This window comes from Meriones unguiculatus, chromosome 6, assembly GCF_030254825.1.
Source record: "Meriones unguiculatus strain TT.TT164.6M chromosome 6, Bangor_MerUng_6.1, whole genome shotgun sequence".
NCBI classification, from domain to species: Eukaryota; Metazoa; Chordata; class Mammalia; order Rodentia; family Muridae; genus Meriones; species Meriones unguiculatus.
The window spans coordinates 26198933-26220157 of NC_083354.1; the positions used below are offsets into that span (position 1 = coordinate 26198933).

At 42.8% G+C, this 21225-nt stretch overlaps 1 protein-coding gene across 1 annotated transcript; it reads left to right on the plus strand.

Moving 5' to 3' along the window:
• The first annotated feature begins 735 nt into the window (after positions 1 to 735).
• Positions 736 to 19295, plus strand: LOC110566829 (vomeronasal type-2 receptor 26). Its single transcript, XM_060386176.1, has 6 exons — positions 736 to 944; positions 4230 to 4521; positions 10768 to 11565; positions 13780 to 13989; positions 17030 to 17153; positions 18325 to 19295. Exons 1-6 carry the CDS (start codon positions 736 to 738, stop codon positions 19287 to 19289), a joined length of 2598 nt encoding a protein of 865 aa, XP_060242159.1. The 3' UTR covers positions 19290 to 19295.
• Positions 19296 to 21225: the final 1930 nt, after the last annotated feature.

The following is a 21225-nucleotide window of genomic DNA, read 5'->3' on the forward strand; positions in this document are numbered from 1 at the left end:
TCAAATGCAGGTTTTTAAGCTTGTATATCAAATGAATTTACCTAAAGAACCATCTTGCCAGTCTTGGGATTTGTTTTCAAATATAAGAAAAAGGCTCAGTGGCCTGGGAAGATTGGTCATGACTCTTCAATGACAAGGACAGGTATTGTTTTCTGCAGTTTAGTTTTGTTTATATCCAAATTCTTCATCATAAACCATTTCAGACAATTCCCTAAGGAACTTCAAAGACCACTGAAAATGTGGATTAGTGCATTAACCTATAGAGAAACAATGCAGGGGCTATGGTAGTTGAAATGCATGCTAAAAGTATTTCACTTCAGCTACTGGAGAGTTTGCTTCTTGTAACCCACTTGGGGCCTCTCTACAAAAAAGTACCTTGAGTTCCCTGAGCACAGCCGTTCCTGCCCTGCAAGCCCCTCAGGAGACAGTTATGCACATTGTCACCCTTCTTATAGTTGGCAGATGATGCCCTGTATGTGGCCTTGGATTCAGAGAGGCTAGGAAGCCTCAGGAGAAGGGAAAATGACTTCTAATGGCTCTGGGATTTGGTGGCCATTCACCTCCACCACCTCATAATCAGTATTCTCAAACAGCCTGGGGGCTGAGAGTTCCCAGTGCGGCTTTAGGTTCAGGACCTTGAACAAGAGCAATTGCCCCAGATAAAAACCCCCTTCACAGCTAGCCCTTGCCCCATATGGGGCTGTCCTGTCCTTGGCTGTATGGCCACCAGCAGGCATGTGGCTGTGTACCCTCCTTCCTGTTCTCTTTGGCTGTCACTCTGTGTCTGCTGTTTCTGGACCAAGAGCCTGGCTGTTGCCAAGGCATAGTCCTCGCTTTGACCGTCCTGGAGATGTAATGGTTGGGGGCAGCTTCTCCATCATTCACTTTTCTGATGGTACCCTGTCTGATTTCAGTGCCCCACCAGCTGGGCTGCAGGCTTCAAGGTAAGTGCTGGATATGGAATAGGATTCTCTGAAAGCCAGAAGCAGTGTTACAATGTTGTGCAAAGATGTGGATAAGGGTTGATTCTCAGAATCCCAGCTAGATGGCCACCATCCTTCTTTGTGTATAAATGGCAGTAGCTTTGTTGCTTTCCTTTTACATCATCTCTCTTTCTCTTTCTTTCCTATTTGCACCAGAATGAAATATAGGTTGCTCATGTACTGGCTGTAATGTATGTGCTTCACAGGTCATGTGGATTCTGGATTTTTGGTATATCCTTGCTTCTCAAACTAGTGTTTAGGAAGGTGTGTTTGTTGAATGAGTAAGTGTGTAATCAATAGGTTTTTTGTAAGTCATCACCGTCCATGGTTCTTCTCTGCTGTGTTCCTCTTGCTTGTTATTTTTCATGAGTCTCATATTGCTTCCAATTTACTAGGTAGTCAAAGATGACTTTGAATTTATGATTCTCCTCCCTCCATCTTCCGGGTCCTTTGATTATGCGCATACACTACCACAGTCAGTTAATGCAGATCAAACTTCATGAACTGTGCCATATCCACACCCCCTTTGCCTGTTTTTCTTCATATTTGCTCACATCCTGTTGCACACAGTAGTTCTCAACACAGCATTTGATTATTACAATTTTAAGTGTTTATATTCAGCTTTTTCTTTATGGTCATAGTGGCTGAGGATGCGGTGTATGACTACTTCTCGGAATCATGGTGCTGAGGAAGAATTGTTAGCTTCAGGCAAGATTGAGTTGTATAAGGAGTCCTGAATCCAAAACAGTTGCTAAGAGTGTTTTCTAAAGTAACTATCATCATATTTATTCAACCACAAATTCAAGAGTCTTTCCTTTGTGCATTTTCACATTCAGCAGCACTTTAAATGGCTATTTTGTGTGACTGTATCTCACTCTGTAGCTCAGTCTTCAACTTTTTGTGTAGTTCAGGCTAACCCCAACACAGGATTACAGGCAGAAGACACTACACAGGCTTACCTTTCATTCTTTTTTTTTTTTTTTTTTTTTTGGTGATAGTGTCTGGCAGTGTAGATGAGGCTAGCCTAGAAGTCACTATCTCCCTGCCCCACCTGAGTGCCAGAATCAGAAATGTGTGCCACCATATTTGGCTACCATGTTATTTTTTTAAGCCAATGAGTAATAATTAAATGTATGTATTGGGCACATTGCAGTATTTTAAAAATGTATTCATTTTTGAATAATTAATCAAACTCAGCAACAAATCCGTAATTGACACACTTATTTGTTTAGGGATGTGAACACTTAAAGTTTAATGTGGGAGGTGGAGATAGCAGTCAGGAGGTAAGGTGTTAAGGCTGGGAAATGCCTGAGTTGGTGAGGTGTTTGTTGTGCATGCATGAAGACCTAGGTTTTCACTAAGCACCCATGTGAAAGCTTAGCATGCTAAGCATCTGGAACGCTGGTTAGGAATAGTGAGACAGGCAGATTCCTCCAAATTGCTGTCCAGCAGCCAAGCTGAAAGAATGAAATCCAGGTTCAGTGAGATGACCTGTCTCAAAAATTATGGTGGAGAGAGGCCAGAGAGATGGCTCATGGGGTAAAGTGCTGGACATGCAAGCCTGATCGATGACCTGAACTTGATCCCTGCCTGGAACCTACCAAAAGGTGGAAAAGAGAACTGACTCACAAAGTTGTTTCCTGACCTCCATGTTTTATACCATGTTTGGGTCTACAGACAAATTATATACACACATGCATGCAGGATAATGTTTTTTAAAAGGTGGGGAAGTAATTGAAAAAGCCTTTACCCCACCACAGGGGAATACACCCTTTTACACTACACAGCACTACACTACAGTACACACACACACACACACACACACACACACACACACACACCCAGCACGGTTGAAGAAGATACTTGAAGCTGGCAATTGTCTTATACATGGATGTGTAGACACATACACACACAAAAGAAGTTCAAGGTGGTCAGACTGGTTGACATAGAGACAGGCTCAAAACAGAACAAGTCTAGTCTCAGCATTAATGTTAAAAATTTAATTAAAATATAACATCATTTGGATATGGTGCCACTTGCCATTAATCCTAGCACTCAAGAAGCAGAGGCAAGTGGGCTTCTGTGAGTTCCAGGCCAGACAGTTCTTCACAGAGAGACACTGTTGAGAGAGGATATACATACATAAATACATACATACATATATACATACGTGTGTGTGTGTGTGTGTGTGTGTATTCTTCTCTCCTCTCTGTACCTCACTTTAAAAAATCCATGGCCTTTTATTCTTTAATTCCCATTGTTGCATAAATATGCAAATAAATATATAATTAATTGTATGAATGTGATCTGTTGTGTAATTTTGATGTTGCTTTTATGTCTATGTTTTAAAATTTTATTAGATAGTTTCTTCGATGACATCATATGTTTATATAGTGCATTTAGTTCATTCTCATTCCCACAACCTCTCTTATTTTCCTCCCATACTTGTCATTTCCTCTACCTTCCAACAGGCTTATTTTCCATAGTCATGCCTTTTTGTTTTGTACCCACTGATTAAACCAGGGCATCTGTGTGGCTGCTGGTTTGGAACTGCCCATTGGAGTTTTGTGGGTTTGCCATTTGGGTGTATGACAGAAGACAATGACAGTCTTTCCCCCAAATCCATCAGTTGCCAATGTTTCAGCAGGGAGGAGTAGGGGCCCACCAGGAATTGCTCCACTCATGATTGGCTGTTAACTGGCTCAGGCTTGTGCAGGCCCAGTGCAGGCAACCGAGCTATTGTGAGATCATGTCTGCAGTGTCTCAGTCATGTCTGAAGACCATTTAAAATCCCTTTCCCGTAACTTTGGGCACTTCTGAAACAGATGTTAGCCTCTAATAACTGTATCCAACTGTACTGTTTATACACTACAGAGTTATAGTCTCTCCGTGTAGCTCTGGCTGCCTGGGCCAAGCTGTGTAGACCATGCTCTGGTCTCTGATTCACAGAGATCCACCTGCCTCTGTCTCCTGAGTGCTGAGAGGAAGCATGTGTGCCACTGAACCCAGCTTATGCACTAGCTCTTTGAATGTTGCTTGCTCCTGTCTTTGGAAACTCTCCTCTTTGATTAACTTCTGCACATTCCCTCTGGCTTCCCCTTGACTATTCTGAGCTGTGCTCCTATGAACATCTCTGTACTAGTATCTGTGGAGACGCATGTTTTTCCTGGTATCACTCGAGTCAAAGTGTTTCTTGTTGCATTTACCCCATAATGAGTGATAAATGTGGGCTTCTTTTCCCCTCAGCGTTTCCATGTGGGGCTACCGGGTGGCCCAGAGTTTTGTTTTTGCCATTGAGGAGATTAATAGGAGTGCTCACTTGTTGCCCAATTTGACACTGGGCTTCTCCATTCGAAACTCTGGGGACTCAGTGCATGGAGCACTCCATGAGATGGTGGGCTTTCTCACGGGGCAGGAGGAGCCCATCCCCAACTACACATGTCAGCATGGCTCTCCTCAGGCGGCCTTGGTTGGGGACACGCGGTCATTGCTGTCTGTCTCCATGGCCAGACTTCTGGGGCTGTACAAGTTTCCCCAGGTGAGTTGTTCAAAGTCTCATTCTTTTTCTTTTCTTTATTTATATTTGATTAATTAATTTTATTAATTACAGTTTATTCACTTTGTATCTCAGATATAGCCCCCTCCCTCATTTCCTCCCAATCCCACCTTTCCTCCCTCTTCTCCTCCCATGCCCCTCCCCTAGTTCACTGATAGGGGAGGTCTTCCTCCCTTTCCAGCTGACCCTAGCCTATCAGGTCTCATCATGACTGGCTGCACTGTCTTCCTTTATGGCCTGGTAAGGATGCTCCCCCCTCAGGGAGAGGTGATGGAAGAGATAGCCACTGAGTTCATGTCAGAGACAGCTCCTTTTTCACTTTCTAGGGAACTCACTTGAGACTGAGTTGCCACGGGCTACATATGTGCCAGGGTTCTAGGTTTTCTACATGCATGTTCCTCTTTTTAGCCTTACTTTTTCATGGGTGTGGTGTAATGCCTTAATGATGGTAGTGAAATTCATAATGATGGTCACAGCAGTGAGCGGCTCCACTGTGGAGTCTGTTTTCCTGAAATGGTCTCCATATCCAACATGGTTCTCTCCTTCATGTTTAGAGAGACCTGTCATCACACTGAATTGATAAGGAAAGTAAGGAACTGTTTTTTAAAATTAAAATATTATTAATATTTACTTATTTTTATTTTATGTGTATAAATATTTTGCCTATATATATGTACCACAGATGTACCTGGCGCCAATGGGAATCAGAAAAGGACGTTAGATTCATTAGAAATGGAGTTACAGATGGTTTTTAATTGTGATGAGGGTACTGGAAATTGAACTTAGGACCTCTGAAATAGCAGTAAATAGTGTTACCCACTTCGCCACCTCTCTATCCCTGTATTTCTTTTTTTCATTGAATTATTTGTTTATTTATTTATCTATCTATTATTATTATCATTGAGACAGTCAGAGACAGAGAGAGCAAGAGAGAGAGAGAGAGAACACTCAAAAGCAGTGTCATGGCGCTTTTTTGGAGAGTCAATATTTTTCTTCTACTGTATTGATTCTGGCAACTAAACTCAGGTTTTTAAGCTTTTTGGAAAAATATTTCCATGAGGAACCATCTTTCTAGTTTACAGAGAAAAAAAAGTTATTAGTAAGCTGGTCTAGCTGTAGAAAATAGAGCTGGGATTTAGTCTCAACAAGTGGGGCCCATTCTGCTTGCCTGACTACCTCATTGATGTTTCCTGAAACCTAGCCATCATTGTCACTTCAACAAGATTGGCCATATCTGACAATCCTCTCTTCAGTTCATAGTGTGACCAGGTGCCTTGAAAATGATTTATCCATTTAAGGTGAACAAGTGATTTTTATCTTAGTATGATGAATCAACTTATCAAAGTTGATTGAGAACATTTTCATCATCCTGCAAAGAGACACTCCCTTTAAGCCCAGTGGCTTCTCCATCCTATCATTTCTACCCTGAGGCAGATTCTAATCTACTTTTTGTCTCTGGATTTGCCTTTTCTGGTAATTTTCAATGAATGGATTTCACACTAGATGTAGATATATGGACTGTTGTCTTTCATTGAGTATGCCTTCAAGGTTCATCCATGTAGCATGTACCAGCATTTTACTCATTATCAACAATTATTGTGTTACAGCTCTGAGGGGAAAGGTATCCTGTCAGGAGAGAGACAAAGATGATCACAAAGTCACACTTCACAAGTAATGTCACACAGAGATTTATTGGGAGGGGAATAACCCAGTAGGTTGTCTGCCTCAGTTTGGGTGAGAAGCAGCAGAGAGCTGAGCAGAAGACAGGACTTATCTAGTGTTTCTTGTTGGGGGGATACTTTCAGGGTAATAAATTCCAGTGTGGGGATTCTGGATTTTCAAGGTCAGAGGTTGTTACAAACTCATAATTAATGGGATTTTTAGTCCTGGATTTGGGTTTTTTATTCTGTACAGGGATGTTGGGGGTCTGGGTCCAGCTGTTAGGGCAGTTAGAGTGTTCTGTGTGTGGAACTTGGCAGGTCTTTAGGGGAAGGAATGGCCACTCCTGTGCCTTGAGGGACTTAAATTGTAATCCTTTTTATGCAAAGATTGTGTTTTGCTTATCAGTTTTGTATCTTTTGAATGTGAAATATGCTGATGTGTTAGAAGACTTACCCCTCAGCTGTGGACCCATTTAGAAGGTTATGAACCTGTAGGAGGAAGGCCACTGGAGGTGGACTTCAAGGTTCAATACATGTTCCCAATTCCTGTATGTTCTCTGACTTCTGTTCTATCCTGATATGAGGAGGAGAGGATTCCCAGGTACACAAATGCTACCATGGAGCCATCTGTTGCCATGCACACTGCCACATGGATTGTACTTTCTCACACTGTGAGCCTAACTCAACCCTTTCTCACTCACATTGCTTCTTGTCAGGTATTTGATCACACCAATGAGCAATCACTACTCTAGCTATTTCCTCTTTGGGGACCTTATGCATGCTGTTTCTATTTTAGCACAGATTTTTTTTTTAATGCTTATATACTTTGGTTATCTTAGGAATGTGGATAAAATTGCTGGGCCCAATGGCAACTCTTGTGAACCATTTAATCAACCACTAGGACATTTAATAGCCTTTCCTTTCTGTGACAGCCATACCTGAGAGAAACAAGTAAAAAGAGAAAAGATTTATTTTGGCTCAGTTTCTGAAGTTTCACACCTTCGTCACTGTTTCTGGTCCTAGGGTAGAAGTGTGAGGTGGGACAGACATCAGCAGTCAGGAATCAGATACACAAGGGGTGGGAGACTCAGTACCGTTTACCAGGACACAGCTGCAGCGGTCTGATGCCTCAAGCAGCTCTCACCTACTTTCAGCGGGATCTATAAAATGCCGTCCCTGTGAATGTATTTAAGGATTAACCCTTTGATGATGTCAGAGCTCTCAGGATCCAACAATCATTTCCCAGAAACCCATCTGTTGGGAACCAAGTTCCCAACATGTGAACCTTCTGGACACACCTCAGATTCAAACCGTAACAGTCACTGCGAGGGCTGGCATGTGGCTTCGTTTCTGGAGCACTAGCCTTGCACACTCAGGGCCCTGGGCATGCTCTCTAGTGTTCCTGTATTACAGCAGCCTGGGGGTAGTGACAGGAGGATCGAATGTGCAGTGCTCTCCTCAGCTACATAGTGAGGCCGAGGCCAGCCTTGTTCTAAAAAGTAGAAAAATACAGATTCACTCATGATTTACACTAACATAACCATTGTTAATTGCTTTTGGCTGTGAGGTTTATTAATCTGAGTAACTTCCACTCTCTTTGAAAGTCTCCCATTAGTTAATTTTCCTTCTGCCTGAAGGGGCTTTCCAGTTTCCTGTGGAGCTGTTACCACGTAATTCACAGAAGTATACCAGAGGACTTATCTACAACCACAGAAGTGTAGATTCTCACTAAAGTGCTTCTGCACTGGTGGTTCTTGTAAGGTCTATAATTTTGTATTTTAGACACACAGTCTTACCCTAAGGACCTATCTGGCCTAGAACTTAGTATGTAGATCATGCTGGCCTTGAAATTACCATTCTCCTGTCTAGCCTCCCAAGTGCTACATTATAGGTGTGTTTCACCATTCCTGGCTCTAAGGCAGATTTATTTCTTTCTTTGAAATTATTACATAGTTAATGTATGTGTCTTCATGATTGTATACTTGTGTGTGCATGTGTATGTGTGTGTGTCTTTTTGTGTCTGTGCATGCATGCCAATGCTTGTACATCAATCTTTGCATATCTGTGGAGGCCAAAAGAGGGCATCTCGTGACCTTATTCATCACTCTCCTCTATTTCTTTGAACCAGGATCTCTTCCTGAATGTAGGGCCCATGTTTTCTTGGCTATTCTGGATGCCAGAAAGCTCCATCCAGCTTCCTGTGTGCATCCCTATTAGAGCTGAGGTTACTGCTATGAAGGGAATGCACAGCTTGTTACATGAGTACCAGCATCTGTCTCTGCTCTTCATGATTTTGCAGCAAATGCTTTAAACCATTGCAGTATATCTCCACCACTATGAATTGAGGCATATTTAAAGGATTAGAAAGTTTATTTTTCTTCTTTCTATACATGATGACACACCCAAAACCAAACTTCATTTCTGTTTTTAAAGATGTGTGAGTGGGTGTGTTCACTTATGTGAACCTTGGCATATCGTGGAGGCCAAAAGAAAGCATGAAGTGACCTCCACCATTACTCTCGACCTCTCCCTTTTAATCAGGAGCTCTCTCATGATTTGTGGCTTTGCAGGAAGGTATTAGCCTTCATCGAGCTTCCTGTGTGCACCCCTCATTGAGCAGAAGTTACAACAATAATTGGGATTCCCAACTTGTTCCTTGAGTTCTAGGATCTGAGCTCCTCACCTCATGATTTTGCAGCAAGTGCTTTTAGCCATTGAGGTATCTCTCTGTTCTCCATCCACTTATATTTAGGCATATTTAAATGATTAGGAACTTCATTTATTTCTCTGGGTATGATAACACACTGAAAGGAAACTTCATTTCTGTTTTTATAGGTCTCCCCCACCTTCTCTCTCTGTGTGTGGGTGTGTTGAGGCAGCATCTCTCTGGGTTACCCAGGTTGCCCTTGAGCCCTTAATCCTCTTTCCTCAGATTCCTGAGTGTGCTGTATCAGATTCCTGTGCTGTATCATGCCCAGAAGATAAACTTGATAAGCTGAACATTTTAAAATTACTTCTTGTTTTCCAACTTGTAGGCCTGAAGATAAGCTTCAGTTAGATTTTAATTTCAGGGACTGGAGATATGTCTCAGAGGTTAAGAGCACTGGCTGCTCTTGAAGACGATATGAGTTTGATTCCCTACACCCACATGGAGGTCCACAACCATCATGAACTACATTTCCAGCAAAGAGATTCACTCTTTTTTCCTCTAAGGGCAGCACACACATGTGGTGCACAGTCATACATGCAGGCAAAGCACTCATACAGATAAAAAAAATTGAGCTTCAGACAAACAATTATTTTTAGTCTTAAGTTTGTCCCAGTATTTCTATTAAAATATATAATTTATTTTCAAATAGTAACGTGTGTTTCTTGGGATAAACTTGTAAAAAATGATCATTGTTTGTCTGCAATCCAAAATTGGTTGGATACCTTCTATTTTATTGCCAAGTGTGGCAAGACCATCTATGAGACCCAGTCCCTCCACATGAAATAGTCAAATCCCAGGGCCTACAGGGTAACACCTTGTAGTGGCAGGAGAAGTTTTCCTCTCCTATCCTCAGTCTGAGAAGCCCCATTTTGTGCCTGTCAAACACACACACACACACACACACACACACACACACGAACTCCACTTGCCACATCTCCTAGAACTGTCTCATTTGAGAACATGGTGCCATTACTTCCTCGAGAAAGTGACAAATCAGGTTCCTATTTCTCTTAAACCTAGAAAATTATACAATGCAGATGAGATAATAGCCCATACTTTATTGATTTTTATCGATGACAGCAAGATGGCTCATCAAGGAAAAGTTGCTTGCTACCAAGCCCCTGATGTCTTGTGTTTGAGCCTTCTGAACCCACCTGGTGGAGGAAGAAAACCAGCTCCCACAATTTGTCTTCTGATCTCCACACATGCATCATCATCTCTCTCTTTCTCTCTCTCTCTCTCTCTCTCTCTCTCTCTCTCTCACACACACACACACACACACACACACACACACACACACAACCACACATTCACCCCTCCAAACACAAACACTCACACACAAATTTAAAAAGAACTGTTTCCAAACCAGAGAGCCAGACCAAGCCTAGCTGAGATGCAGAAACAAAATTTGTATTGGCAGTGGGAAGGACAGAAGCTGAGAGGGAAGCAAGTAATGCTACTTCACAGGGCTGTCTGGGATGAATACCAGCGAGCAGCACACAGCTGTTTGGTAGAGGCAGCACAATTCCCAGAGCATGATGTTCAGGTTCTTCCATGAAATTTTTTTAGGTTTTAGATATTAATATACGTTTATATGTATGTATTTATGTCTCTGTGAGTCTATGCCACAGGTGTGGGAGGGAGCCAGAAGCAGGTGTCAGCTTTCCTGGAACTGGAGTTACAGACAGTGGTGAGCTGCTTGATTTTGGTGTTGGGAATCAAACTTGGCACCTCTACATGAACAAGAAGGGCTCTGAACTGCTGAGCCATCTCTCCACATCCTCCTTCCCACATTTAAACCTGCCTGCACCTGAGTCCTGGATCTCATCTACTCTTATACTACCTGACTCTCTATAGGTCAGTCATGGATCCTCACTACCCAGCCTGAGTGACAAGATCCAGTTTCCATCTTTCCTTCGGACCCTGACTAGTGACCTCACATCTTCCCGTGCAGTTACCCAACTGATAATTCACTTCCAGTGGTCCTGGGTGATCATTCTGGCCCATGATGATGACTTTGGGCAGGAAGCCAGCTCTCTGGCCACTCAGGTGCTGAGTCCAGCTGGGGTTTGCATTGAGTCCCACCTCCATGTCCCTTCCCATCAGTCCTTGGAGAAGACTGAAGAGATTGTCCAGAGGATGCAGAAATGCACCGCCAAGGTTGTTCTGGCTTTCCTAAGCAATTCAAATTTCCAGCTCATCCTGTATGGCTTATTGGGTGTTCCTGTCTCAGGCCAGGTGTGGGTCAGCAAGGACACTCTGCACATGGCTCTTGCTCTGACCATTCCAGGCATTTCTCGGGTCTTGCAAGGCACATTTGGCCTTTTGCCTCATGGCAGCAGGGCAATTGGTTTCCCCGAATTCCTTGCTCGCCTGCACCCCAGCCAGACCCCAGAAGACATGTTTATAAAGAAGTTCTGGGAGTTCACCTTTGATTGCACATGGCCCCACCAAAACATCACAGTGACAGAGGGTGCTCAGCTCTGCTCAGGGAATGAGAGTCTGAAGAACAAGCAGCATCCTTTCCCAGAAGTGAGTAAAATTGATGCTGCGTACACAGCTGTCTACTGCATTGCCCATGCCCTGCATGATATGATAGCCTGTGGGCACCAGGATGAGAAAGGTGCTGACTCTCCGGACTTCCAGCCCTGGCAGGTGAGAGAGACATGTGTGGAGTGGATGATTCAGTGGTGGTCGGGGAACAGGACATAGGTTTTTGTGAAGCTGTAGATATGTAGCAGGCTGTATGGTTCCTTACAGGGTACCTCATCCTTGCAACTGAGAGACATCTTAGAAGCAGCATTGGACAAGTGGTCCATGCTGTGTGTGTGATCTCAGATGAGTCCAGTCCCTGTGGGATTGCTTGATTTAGCAAATTGAAGATGCCTTGTAAAATTAATATTTCAGAGGACAGTAAGTGTAGGTTTTTTTGTGTCCCAAATTTGAGCTTTCATAAACAGTAGTTTTTAGTATATGCATTCTGCAAATCAAAATTTCAAACAGATATCAAATACTATTTATTTACTTTGCTTTTCTTTTTTTAAATTTATTTATTTACTTTTTACAATTTATCAGTTTGTAACCCAGCTTATCCCTTCTCAATCCTGCCCTCCCTTCCTTTTATCCTCCCATGCTGATAGGGGAGGTCCTCCTCCCCTTCCATCTGACCCTAGCCTATCAGGTGTCATCAGGCCTGGCTGCACTGTCTTCCTCTGTGTGAGGTACATGAGTGTGGGCACATAGGCATGCTGGCACACATGGACTGGGCTGTGCACACGTGTGAACATCTATATTGTAAGGTCTGAGGCTGATGTGAGGAATTACATTTCAATCACTCTTCTACCTCATTCTTTGGGGCATGGTCTGTACTCAAACTTAGAACTTATTGATGTGGCTAGTTTTGATAGGCAGCTTTCTTGGGCATCTCTTGTCTCTACCTTCTGATGCTGTAATTACAGAGGGGATGTCACTTCCATCTGAAATTTAAGTGGGTTCTGGGTGTTAAAGTCCTGACCTCAAGTTTGTTTGGCAAGTGGCAAGTGCTTTAATCACCTAGGCAACTCCCATGTCCTTAGCAACTTTTGTATTTTAAAGCATTATTTGATAATTTCATATATTTATATAATGCATTTTGTTCATTTTGGCCCCAAGCCTATTGTTATATTTCTCTATGTCTCTATGATTCTATCTATCTATCTATCTATCTATCTATCTATCTATCTATCTATCTATCTATCTAACTTCTGCTATCCACTAAAGGTATACATGTTGTTCACTGGTGAGGAAACGAGTGAGATTGGTGGCCAAGGAGGGGTATGTTTTAATTATCTTCATTTACATTAACTAAGTCTCTACTCTTGGCCTACTAAAGATGAAGATAGTTTTGAACTAAGTGGACAGTGATAATTGTTGCCATTTTGGCTGAGAGTGACAGATTAGAAATTACATGAGGCCTAGCTTGGTGGCTAAGGCCTGTCAGCCTAGCATATAGGAGGTTAAGGCCAGAGAATTGAGTTCAAGACCAACTTGGATTAAATAGCCAGATACTGGCAAAAATAAACATGTATGAGTGGTTATAACTATGTGTGTAATCTCTAAAGAATATGTATGGTAGATGAAGAAGTGAGGAGCAAGTCAAGGGTCAAGTAAGGCCTGAGAAGTTTTCTCTGTCAGGAAACATCTGAGTTCCAAATGGAGGATGAGAAATATCACCATGGGAAGAAATGGTAGCATTGCAGATGACAGGGACAGCATTCATGAACACCCTAGAATGAAGACAAAGAAGAACAATGTGCATGTGGCTGAAGAAGTGTGACAGAATGGTCTGAATGATTGGGAGGTCTAGGTGGGCTTGGGCCAGTCTGTGATAGTCTTGCTAGGGTTTGGAGTGTAAATAGTATGATGGGAAGGATGTTTGAGGACAGTAGTGCACAGCCAAATGAGGCCCTGGAGCCAGCACCACATTGTGATATTTTGGGTTTAATTTTAAGGCTGGTGAGATGGAAAAGACACTTGTCCCCAAGCATAAGCTCAGTCCCTGCATCCCACATGGCAGCGGCAGGAGAGAACATTCCTGAGAGTTGTTCCCTGAATGTCCAGTGTGTGTGAGCTGTCCGTGCACTCACACACACTGTAATAGATTTAAAATTATCTGCATTATTACTATGAATTATTGCTTCATTAAAATTAGAACATTTTTGTGAGCTCCTGAAAATATCACAAGTCTTTGGTCCTTTTTATGCCTACTGGGACCAGTCTTAGGATGAAGGGGCTGTATATCATTGCAGAGGCAAATGACCTGTAAAATTCTGCAGTAAGACCCCAGAGACTGCCCCCAGCTAGTCAACAAAGTCTTTCTTTCTTCCTCAGCTGCTTCATGCCCTCAGAAAGGTGCACTTCAAGACTCCTGATGGAATCGAGATTATGTTTGATGCCAATGGAGATTTGGTGTCAAATTTTGACATTCTTCAAGGCCAAAAGACCCCTGAAGGTGTGTTCCAATTGGTTCTCATAGGCATGATAGACTTTCAAGCCTCTTCAAGTAACAAAAGGATGGTCCATTTGAAGGAGGATCTCCAAGTGAGTTGCCTGAATTTAGAGACTCTTGTCTTAGAGTGTTAAAGTCTCAAGGTAAATCCAAGTCCAGGGTTCCTCATTCCTACGTGTACATAAATGGTATGTGTCTATGGATTGGGCCAGTCAGTTATACTCTTTATATACTCTTTATCTATAAAGAGTATATACTCTTTATCTTTATCTATGAGATAAAGACTATACTCTTTATCTCATAAGAGACCTTTCTCTGAATGACACTGACTGACCAGAACTGAGGTTGGAGAGATGGCTCAGTGGTGAAAGTGTTTGCTATGCAAGCACAAGGACCAGACTTTTGACCTCCAGAATACTTACACATTCTGAGTGGGCAGTGTATCCCATCTGTAATTTTATCCTTAAAAAGTGGAGACAAGGAAATGCCAAAGAAAGCCATCTAGTAAGACTAGCCATATTGGTGAACTCTGGCTTTCTATTTTGAGCCTCTGCTTCAATGTGCATATGGGAAAAGCAATGGAGGATGATTCCCAACATTAACCTTGGGCCTCCACATGAACTTGTACATATATGTTCATGATCCTACTTACATGTAGAAAGGCATATACACATATTTACACCATACACACTCATGAAAAATGGGGAAACAACAAACCAGACTCTCAGAATAGAGTCAGAATTTGTATCTGGTGATGTTCTGAGGGTGTTTTAATCATCTGTGTTGAGGACCTGCTCTTTGAAGAGGAAGATAGTGACACACTAAGCCAAACACCTTCCCATGGACCATCATGGAAGTGGACCCACCAGACACTGTTTACTTCTCCTCCCATGACAAATACCTGAGAAATAGTGTGAAGAAAAGGTTTTTATTGACTTGTAGTTGGAGAGGTTCAAGGCTGGACAGGTCCATTGTTTTGGGTGTGTGAGGCTGAAGCAGTATGTCATGGAAGCAGGCATTTGTGGTGGAAAAGGTTGCCTAATAAATAAGGGCCAGGAACTGGAGAAGTGGGGCGATAGAATAGGTAGGTAAATATGCTCCATTTTACCAGTGCATACCCCCGAAATACAATTCTTTCAATTAGGCCTGACTCCTATTTCCAACATCTACAGTAGTTCATCAAATTATGAATCCACTGAAGAGTTATTCTATGAAGTCAGATGCATTAAAATCCAATCTTCTTCAAAAACCCACCCTTTGGTAACCAGTGGTCTAACACACAAGGCTTTGGGAAAACATTTAAGGCTCAGTCTCTGATGATTATTACAAAATGATCAGCTGTTTTGAGACAGACATATCTATGTGTGCAGCGTGGTGCATAGAAATGCCTCAGCTTCCTGTCGGATGCCAGGGGACGAGAATCTCCTTCTCTTCCACTTTGTCTCACTTTGTTCTGGAAGCCATAAGGCTTTCGACATGAGAAGGAGGTTCCTATTCTTGGGTTTCTCAAGCATAATGGGCACAAGTGTTCAGAGGGTTTTTTTGAAGTGCTTTTCTTTTCTTTTCTTTTCTTTTTTTTTTTGCTGTTTTTAATTTTTATTTTTTATATTAATTACAGTTAATTTACTTTGTATCCCAGATGTAGGCCCCTCCCTCATTTCCTCTCAAACCCACCCTCCCTCCCTCATCTCCTCCCTGCCCTTTTCTGCCTGCCCCTCTCTAAGTCCACTGATATGGAAGGTCCTCCTCCCCTTCCATCTGACCCTAGCTTATCAAGTTTCATCAGGGCTTGCTGCAATATCCTCCTCTATGGCCTAGCAAGGCTGCTCCTCCCTCAGGGGGGCGGGGAGGTCAAAGAGCCAGCCACTGAGTTCATGTCAGAGACAGTCCCTGTTTCCCTTACTAGGGAATTCCATTTGGATACTGAGCTGCCATGGGCTACTTCTGATTAGGGGTTCTAGGTTACATCCAAACATGGACCTTGGTTAGAGAATCAGTGTAAGAAAAGACCCCTATTTGGTCCTTGTTCGACTCCTGTCATCTCCAGGTCTTACTAATTCCCCTTGAAGTGCTTTTCAATGGGCTTGATCTGAGTTGGTTTTCTTGTCTCTTTAGTTGTGGCACAGATCTCAGCATCCCACACTTGCATCTTCATAATCCTTGCCTGGACGTGGAGCTGTGTTAAGAGAAACCGAGTCCTCCTTTGCGGGTCCCACATGAATGGGAGGACTACCGAGTGTGCTCTGAAAGTGTGTGTGGGTGTTGATGGCCTCAATACCTTCAATTTTTCTTTATTGAAGCCTGAGAATACTTTATTGTTTGAGTTTAAGTAAAACAACAACAATAACAACAGGGTAGTCAAACTGTAAATCTTGACAGTTTTATAGAGGAGGGCAATGGGGAAGAGGAAGAGTGAGAGCCTTGTCATCTGAGTTAGGCAAGTAGCCACAAGTCTGCAGGGAGCTTCAGAGAAAGAAATAAAAAGTTGAGAGTAACCAGGGAAGCATTCCCAGGCTCTAGACTTTATTCACAAGAAAAAAAAGAAATAAAAAGAAGGAAGAAGGGAAAATGCTGTCTTTTTAGTAATGGAGGCAAGCAGGGTGACTTGACAGGAGGGCATGGCAGTACTTTAGTAATGTTTGACAATATTTTGAATTTTTTTATCATTATTTTTTATGTATGGTTATGTCTTATTTGTGTCTTATGTGTGTACCTGATCACTGCTGTGTCCAGAAGAGGGAATTGGATCTTCTGGACATGGAGTTACAATGTAAAGTGCTATGTTGGTGCTAGGAATTGATTCCTGCTTCTCAGGGCAAGCTTGTACTCCTGACAACTGGTCCATCTCATGCCTTCAATTGCTGATGTAGGAGCCAAAGAAAGACTGAAAACACAACACATAACATGGTTTAGTTAAGTTACTGAAGCCCTTAAACAAGTAACCTAGATGTAACCCTTCCTCCATCAGATACAATGGTACCTGTCCAGTCTGGCATCTCTTGGGACAGACCTGTTTTCTGACAGACATCTTATGTAGTGGTCTGAGAGCAAACAGTCCTGTTCTGCTTCTGAGGGTGAGGTAAAGCGTCTGTATCCCTGGAGAGTCACTGACACTATGCTCACTGTTACTAGGTGCCCACCTCTGCCTGCAGTGAAAGCTGCCTTCCAGGGTTCAGGCAGGTTGCACGTCTGGGAGCCCCCAACTGCTGTTTTGATTGCAGTCCCTGCCCTGAGGGACATTTTGCAGACCAAAGAGGTAAGAGCATGTGGGGCTGGAATCTGAGGGGCCCACAGGCCACTCTAAGCCTAGTGTCTTCCCCATCATCTTAGTTACGGTTCTACTGCTATGAAAAGACAGCATGAGCAAGCTGTAGCTTATTTTAAAAAAGCATCAAACCAGGGCCTCACTACAGTTTCAGAGGCTGAGTCCATGTCCATTATAGCAGGTAGGAGGCATGGTAACAGGCAGGTAGGCAGGCATGGTGCCCCAGCAATAGCTGAGAACTTACACTCTGGCCCACAGTCAGAGGACAGGCAGAGATTGTAGAGTGGCTCTGATGTGTGATTTTGAGCTCTCAGATTCAACCCCCATTGACACACCTCCTCCAACAAGTCTACACCTGCTTTTCTATCCCCATCAATTTACCAAATAGGTACCAAACATTCAAATATATGAGCCTATAGGGGCAGTTCTTATTCAAACCATGACGCCCATATCCTGAAGTGTTGCACAATCTCTGCTTCCTTGTGGACTTCTGGTAGGAACATCATCAAGGATGCTACTCTTAAAATTGTTCTTAGGAAAGTGCTTTATTGAGATAAGTAAGTTAATGAACCATAATTGCACAGCCTAATGAGTTGTCCCTTCACAAATACTGTACATCCTATGGCCCCTGATCAGGAAACATTGGTTGTGGTTCATGCCTTTAATCTCAGCATTGAGAAGCAGAAGCAGGCAGGTTTCTATGAGTTCAGGACCAGCCTGGCCTATGGAGTGAGTTCCAAGACAGTCAATGCTACACATACAATCCCTGTCTCAAAAAGGGGGGGGGGATAAAAAAAACACACGGAATTAGCTACTTCCGCAAGTGGTGCAGGCCTATAATCACAGCACTGAAGAGGGGGAGGAAGGAGGCTGAGGAATTCAGGGTCATCTTCTGCTCTTCAGCTCAAGGCCAGAAAGAGATACAGGAGATGCTATCTCAACAGAAACAATAGCCGTCACATAAAGCAGACATAGAGCACATACTCCTTTTCCTTGTGCCTCTGCCTGTGATATAAATTCCAGCCCTGGTCACCAAGAATAATTCATAAATACATTAATTGATGGAAAGGTTGTAAGAACATTTAGTGCCTGAGACACCTTCCTGCAAAGCTTGTGTGGTTCCTTTAGTGTTGCAGAAATGTTGTCTGTGTGTCTCCCACAGACATGAAGAGATGTCTTCTGTGCCCCAAGGAGCAGTACTCGAGCCGCACCAGAGACCGTTGCCTGCCCAGGACAGAGATCTTCCTGGCCTTTGAGGAACCGCTGGGATTCACCCTGGCTCTGGTGGCACTCTTCCTGTCTGGTCTGGCTGTCCTGGTTCTCGGAGTGTTCCTGAAGCACCGAGAGACACCCGTGGTCAGGGCCAACAACAGAACTCTCAGCTACTTACTCCTGACCTCTCTTTCCCTCTGTGCCCTGTGTGCCTTGCTCTTCCTTGGCCGACCCACTGTGACCACCTGCCTCCTCCGTCAGACTACCTTTGCTGTGGTGTTCACGGTGGCTGTCTCCTCTGTTCTGGCCAAGACTCTCACAGTGGTCCTGGCCTTCAGGGTCACCAGGCCAGGGGGCAGGATCCAGGTATGCCTGAACCCTGGTGCTTCCACCTCAGTGGTCTTTATTGCTTCCTCAATTCAGGTTGTTCTTTGTGGGGTCTGGCTGGCCATCTCGCCCCCATTCCCAGACAGGGATATGGTCTCAGAGCCCCAACACATTGTCATCCAGTGCCACGAGGGTTCTGGTGCCACCTTCTTCTGTATGCTGGGCTACTTGGGTTTCCTGGCAGGAGGTACCTTCTCTGTGGCTTTTCTGGCCAGGGGCTTGCCAGACGTCTTCAATGAGACTAAGTTCCTCACCTTCAGCATGCTGCTCTTCTGTAGTGTCTGGATGGCCTTCCTGCCCCTGTACCACAGTGCCCGGGGAAAGTCCACTGTGGCTGTAGAGATCTTCTCTATCCTGGCCTCCACTGCTGGGCTTCTGGGTGGCATCTTCATCCCCAAGTGCTACATCATCTTGATGAAACCTGAGAAGAACACATTTGCTTGGCTAAGGCAAAGCCACCAGGCCCAGCAGGACAGGCAGCGAGAAATGCTCCAGAGAAGGTGTCACCGCAGGCACACACCCAAATGATTATGACCTAGTCTAATCTAGTTTCCCAGTCTAACTGCATGGTTTTGGCTCAATGTTTATTTGTGGGTCCAAAGGTATTTAAAAGATGGATCAAAATCAAAGTGAGAAGTTTGCATCGGCAATGGAGAAATGTTCCTTTTACGCCACATCCTTGTCATCATGTGCTGTCGCTTGAATATTTGATCTTAGCCATTCTGATGAGTGTAAGATGGAATCTCAGATTTGTTTTGATTTGCATGGAAATAAGGAGAGGGTGTCTGAGTGGGGGACTGGTAAGAAAAGAGAGAGGGGGCTGGGATCATGGTGTAAAAAGAATAAATTAATAAACAAATGGAAAAATAAGAACAAAGAGAAAAATGATTAAATTGTGATACGTAGAACCAAATAGTAATGTCTGTTGGGTGTAGAGTAGACATATAGATGGTCGCTCACTGTTCTCTCCATATATATTGCTGAAGTTATTGCAATTAAGAAAGTTTGACAAGGGAAGCTTGAATAATGGCTTATTGGGCAAACATGCTTGACAACTTGAGTTTGATACTCAGGATCCACATGGTAGGAAGAGAGAAGTGACATCACTAATTTGTTTCTAACCTCTGCTTGCTAACAGGACAACCCCCATATACAGAGACACAAAATATAAATGTCAATGTATGAAAAGAATGATGACAAGGGTTGCTGAAGGTGTGGGAAATTGACAGGCATATTATTGATCTGTCTTTTTTGTTTTGTGGGGAGCATTATTATGTGTTGAACCTTTCATTAACAGTTCCTTTACCAACTTACCACATAATTTATCAATTTCAGTCTTAGATCTATTCCCAAGAAAAATAAATCATGTCTGTAGAAGCTGTAAATGAATCTTCATAAAAGCATTATTTATATACTAAAAGTTGAAAGTATTTATATGTTTAACAATTGGTGAATGTTTGATATCACTTATGCAATCAGGAGGACATTATCTACCAATAATAAAGAAATTCAAGAAGAGTTAGGATAGTGTTTAATATATGGCTAAGTTCTGAGAATTTTATACTGAGTTATGGAATACAAAGAAAATAATATTATAATACTCCATTTAATGAAATAAATGGTTTGTTTCAAGAAGCAAACCCATAGAGACATTAGATTAGTGCTTTCTTGAGCTTATGGGAAGAGAAAATTTAGAGGTGAGGAGTGAAGACTAAAGGGTACATTAATTTTTTGTGTTCAGATGAAGTTTTGAAATTTACTTGTTGGGTCTGCAGAGATAGCTCAGTGTTTCAGAATATTTACAACTTCTCTAAAGGATGTCAGTTTGGTTGCCAGAACCTATGTGAAGCAATAATTCTTTCTTTCACACTAACATATTTAGTTTTAAATCCATAGATGTTTTATTATATACATAAGTGCAAATTAAAAGTACATTTAAAAGGAAAGGATCAGTACACATGAGCATCCAATGTAATACCGCATTTGTATGTTTTGGATGACATATTTTTGTAATAACTGCTATCTATGTGTTAATGAAAATGCAGCCGCACATTTATAACCCCTTCCCATACTGTCTCCATCATAGTTTTGTTCTGGCTGCAGCTACACTATTCCATAGCTTTCCTGGAAGTTGGGAATCACACTGCAGTGACAGAATTCAATTTATTGGGATTAAGAGATGACCTAGTCCTTAGAGTCATCCTCTTCACCACTATCTGGCCCATATCGCAGGCAAGTCGAGCAGGGTCTACCTGAAAGAGCAAGTGGAAATGGGGCAGAGATGCGAAGAAGGAAGTCAAGACAGGTTTCTGATCAAGACTCGTTTATTAGGCAGTGAAGCAGCTCTTTTAAAGCAAAAATCCACAAGCAACTTTCTCATGATAACAGCTCATCTGCTTCACCTGGCAAAGTGTCTGAGGATTCACTCAATGTTACACAAAGTTCGCTATCTGGTTCCAAGGTT

Coding starts and splice junctions, on each gene's coding strand:
- LOC110566829 (XM_060386176.1), top strand. CDS start 736: ATGTGGCTGTGTACCCTCCTTCCTGTTCTCTTTGGCTGTCACTCTGTG. Junction 945..4,229: donor GCTGGGCTGCAGGCTTCAAG/GTAAGTGCTGGA, acceptor TTTTCCCCTCAG/CGTTTCCATGTGGGGCTACC. Junction 13,990..17,029: donor ATTTGAAGGAGGATCTCCAA/GTGAGTTGCCTG, acceptor CACTGTTACTAG/GTGCCCACCTCTGCCTGCAG.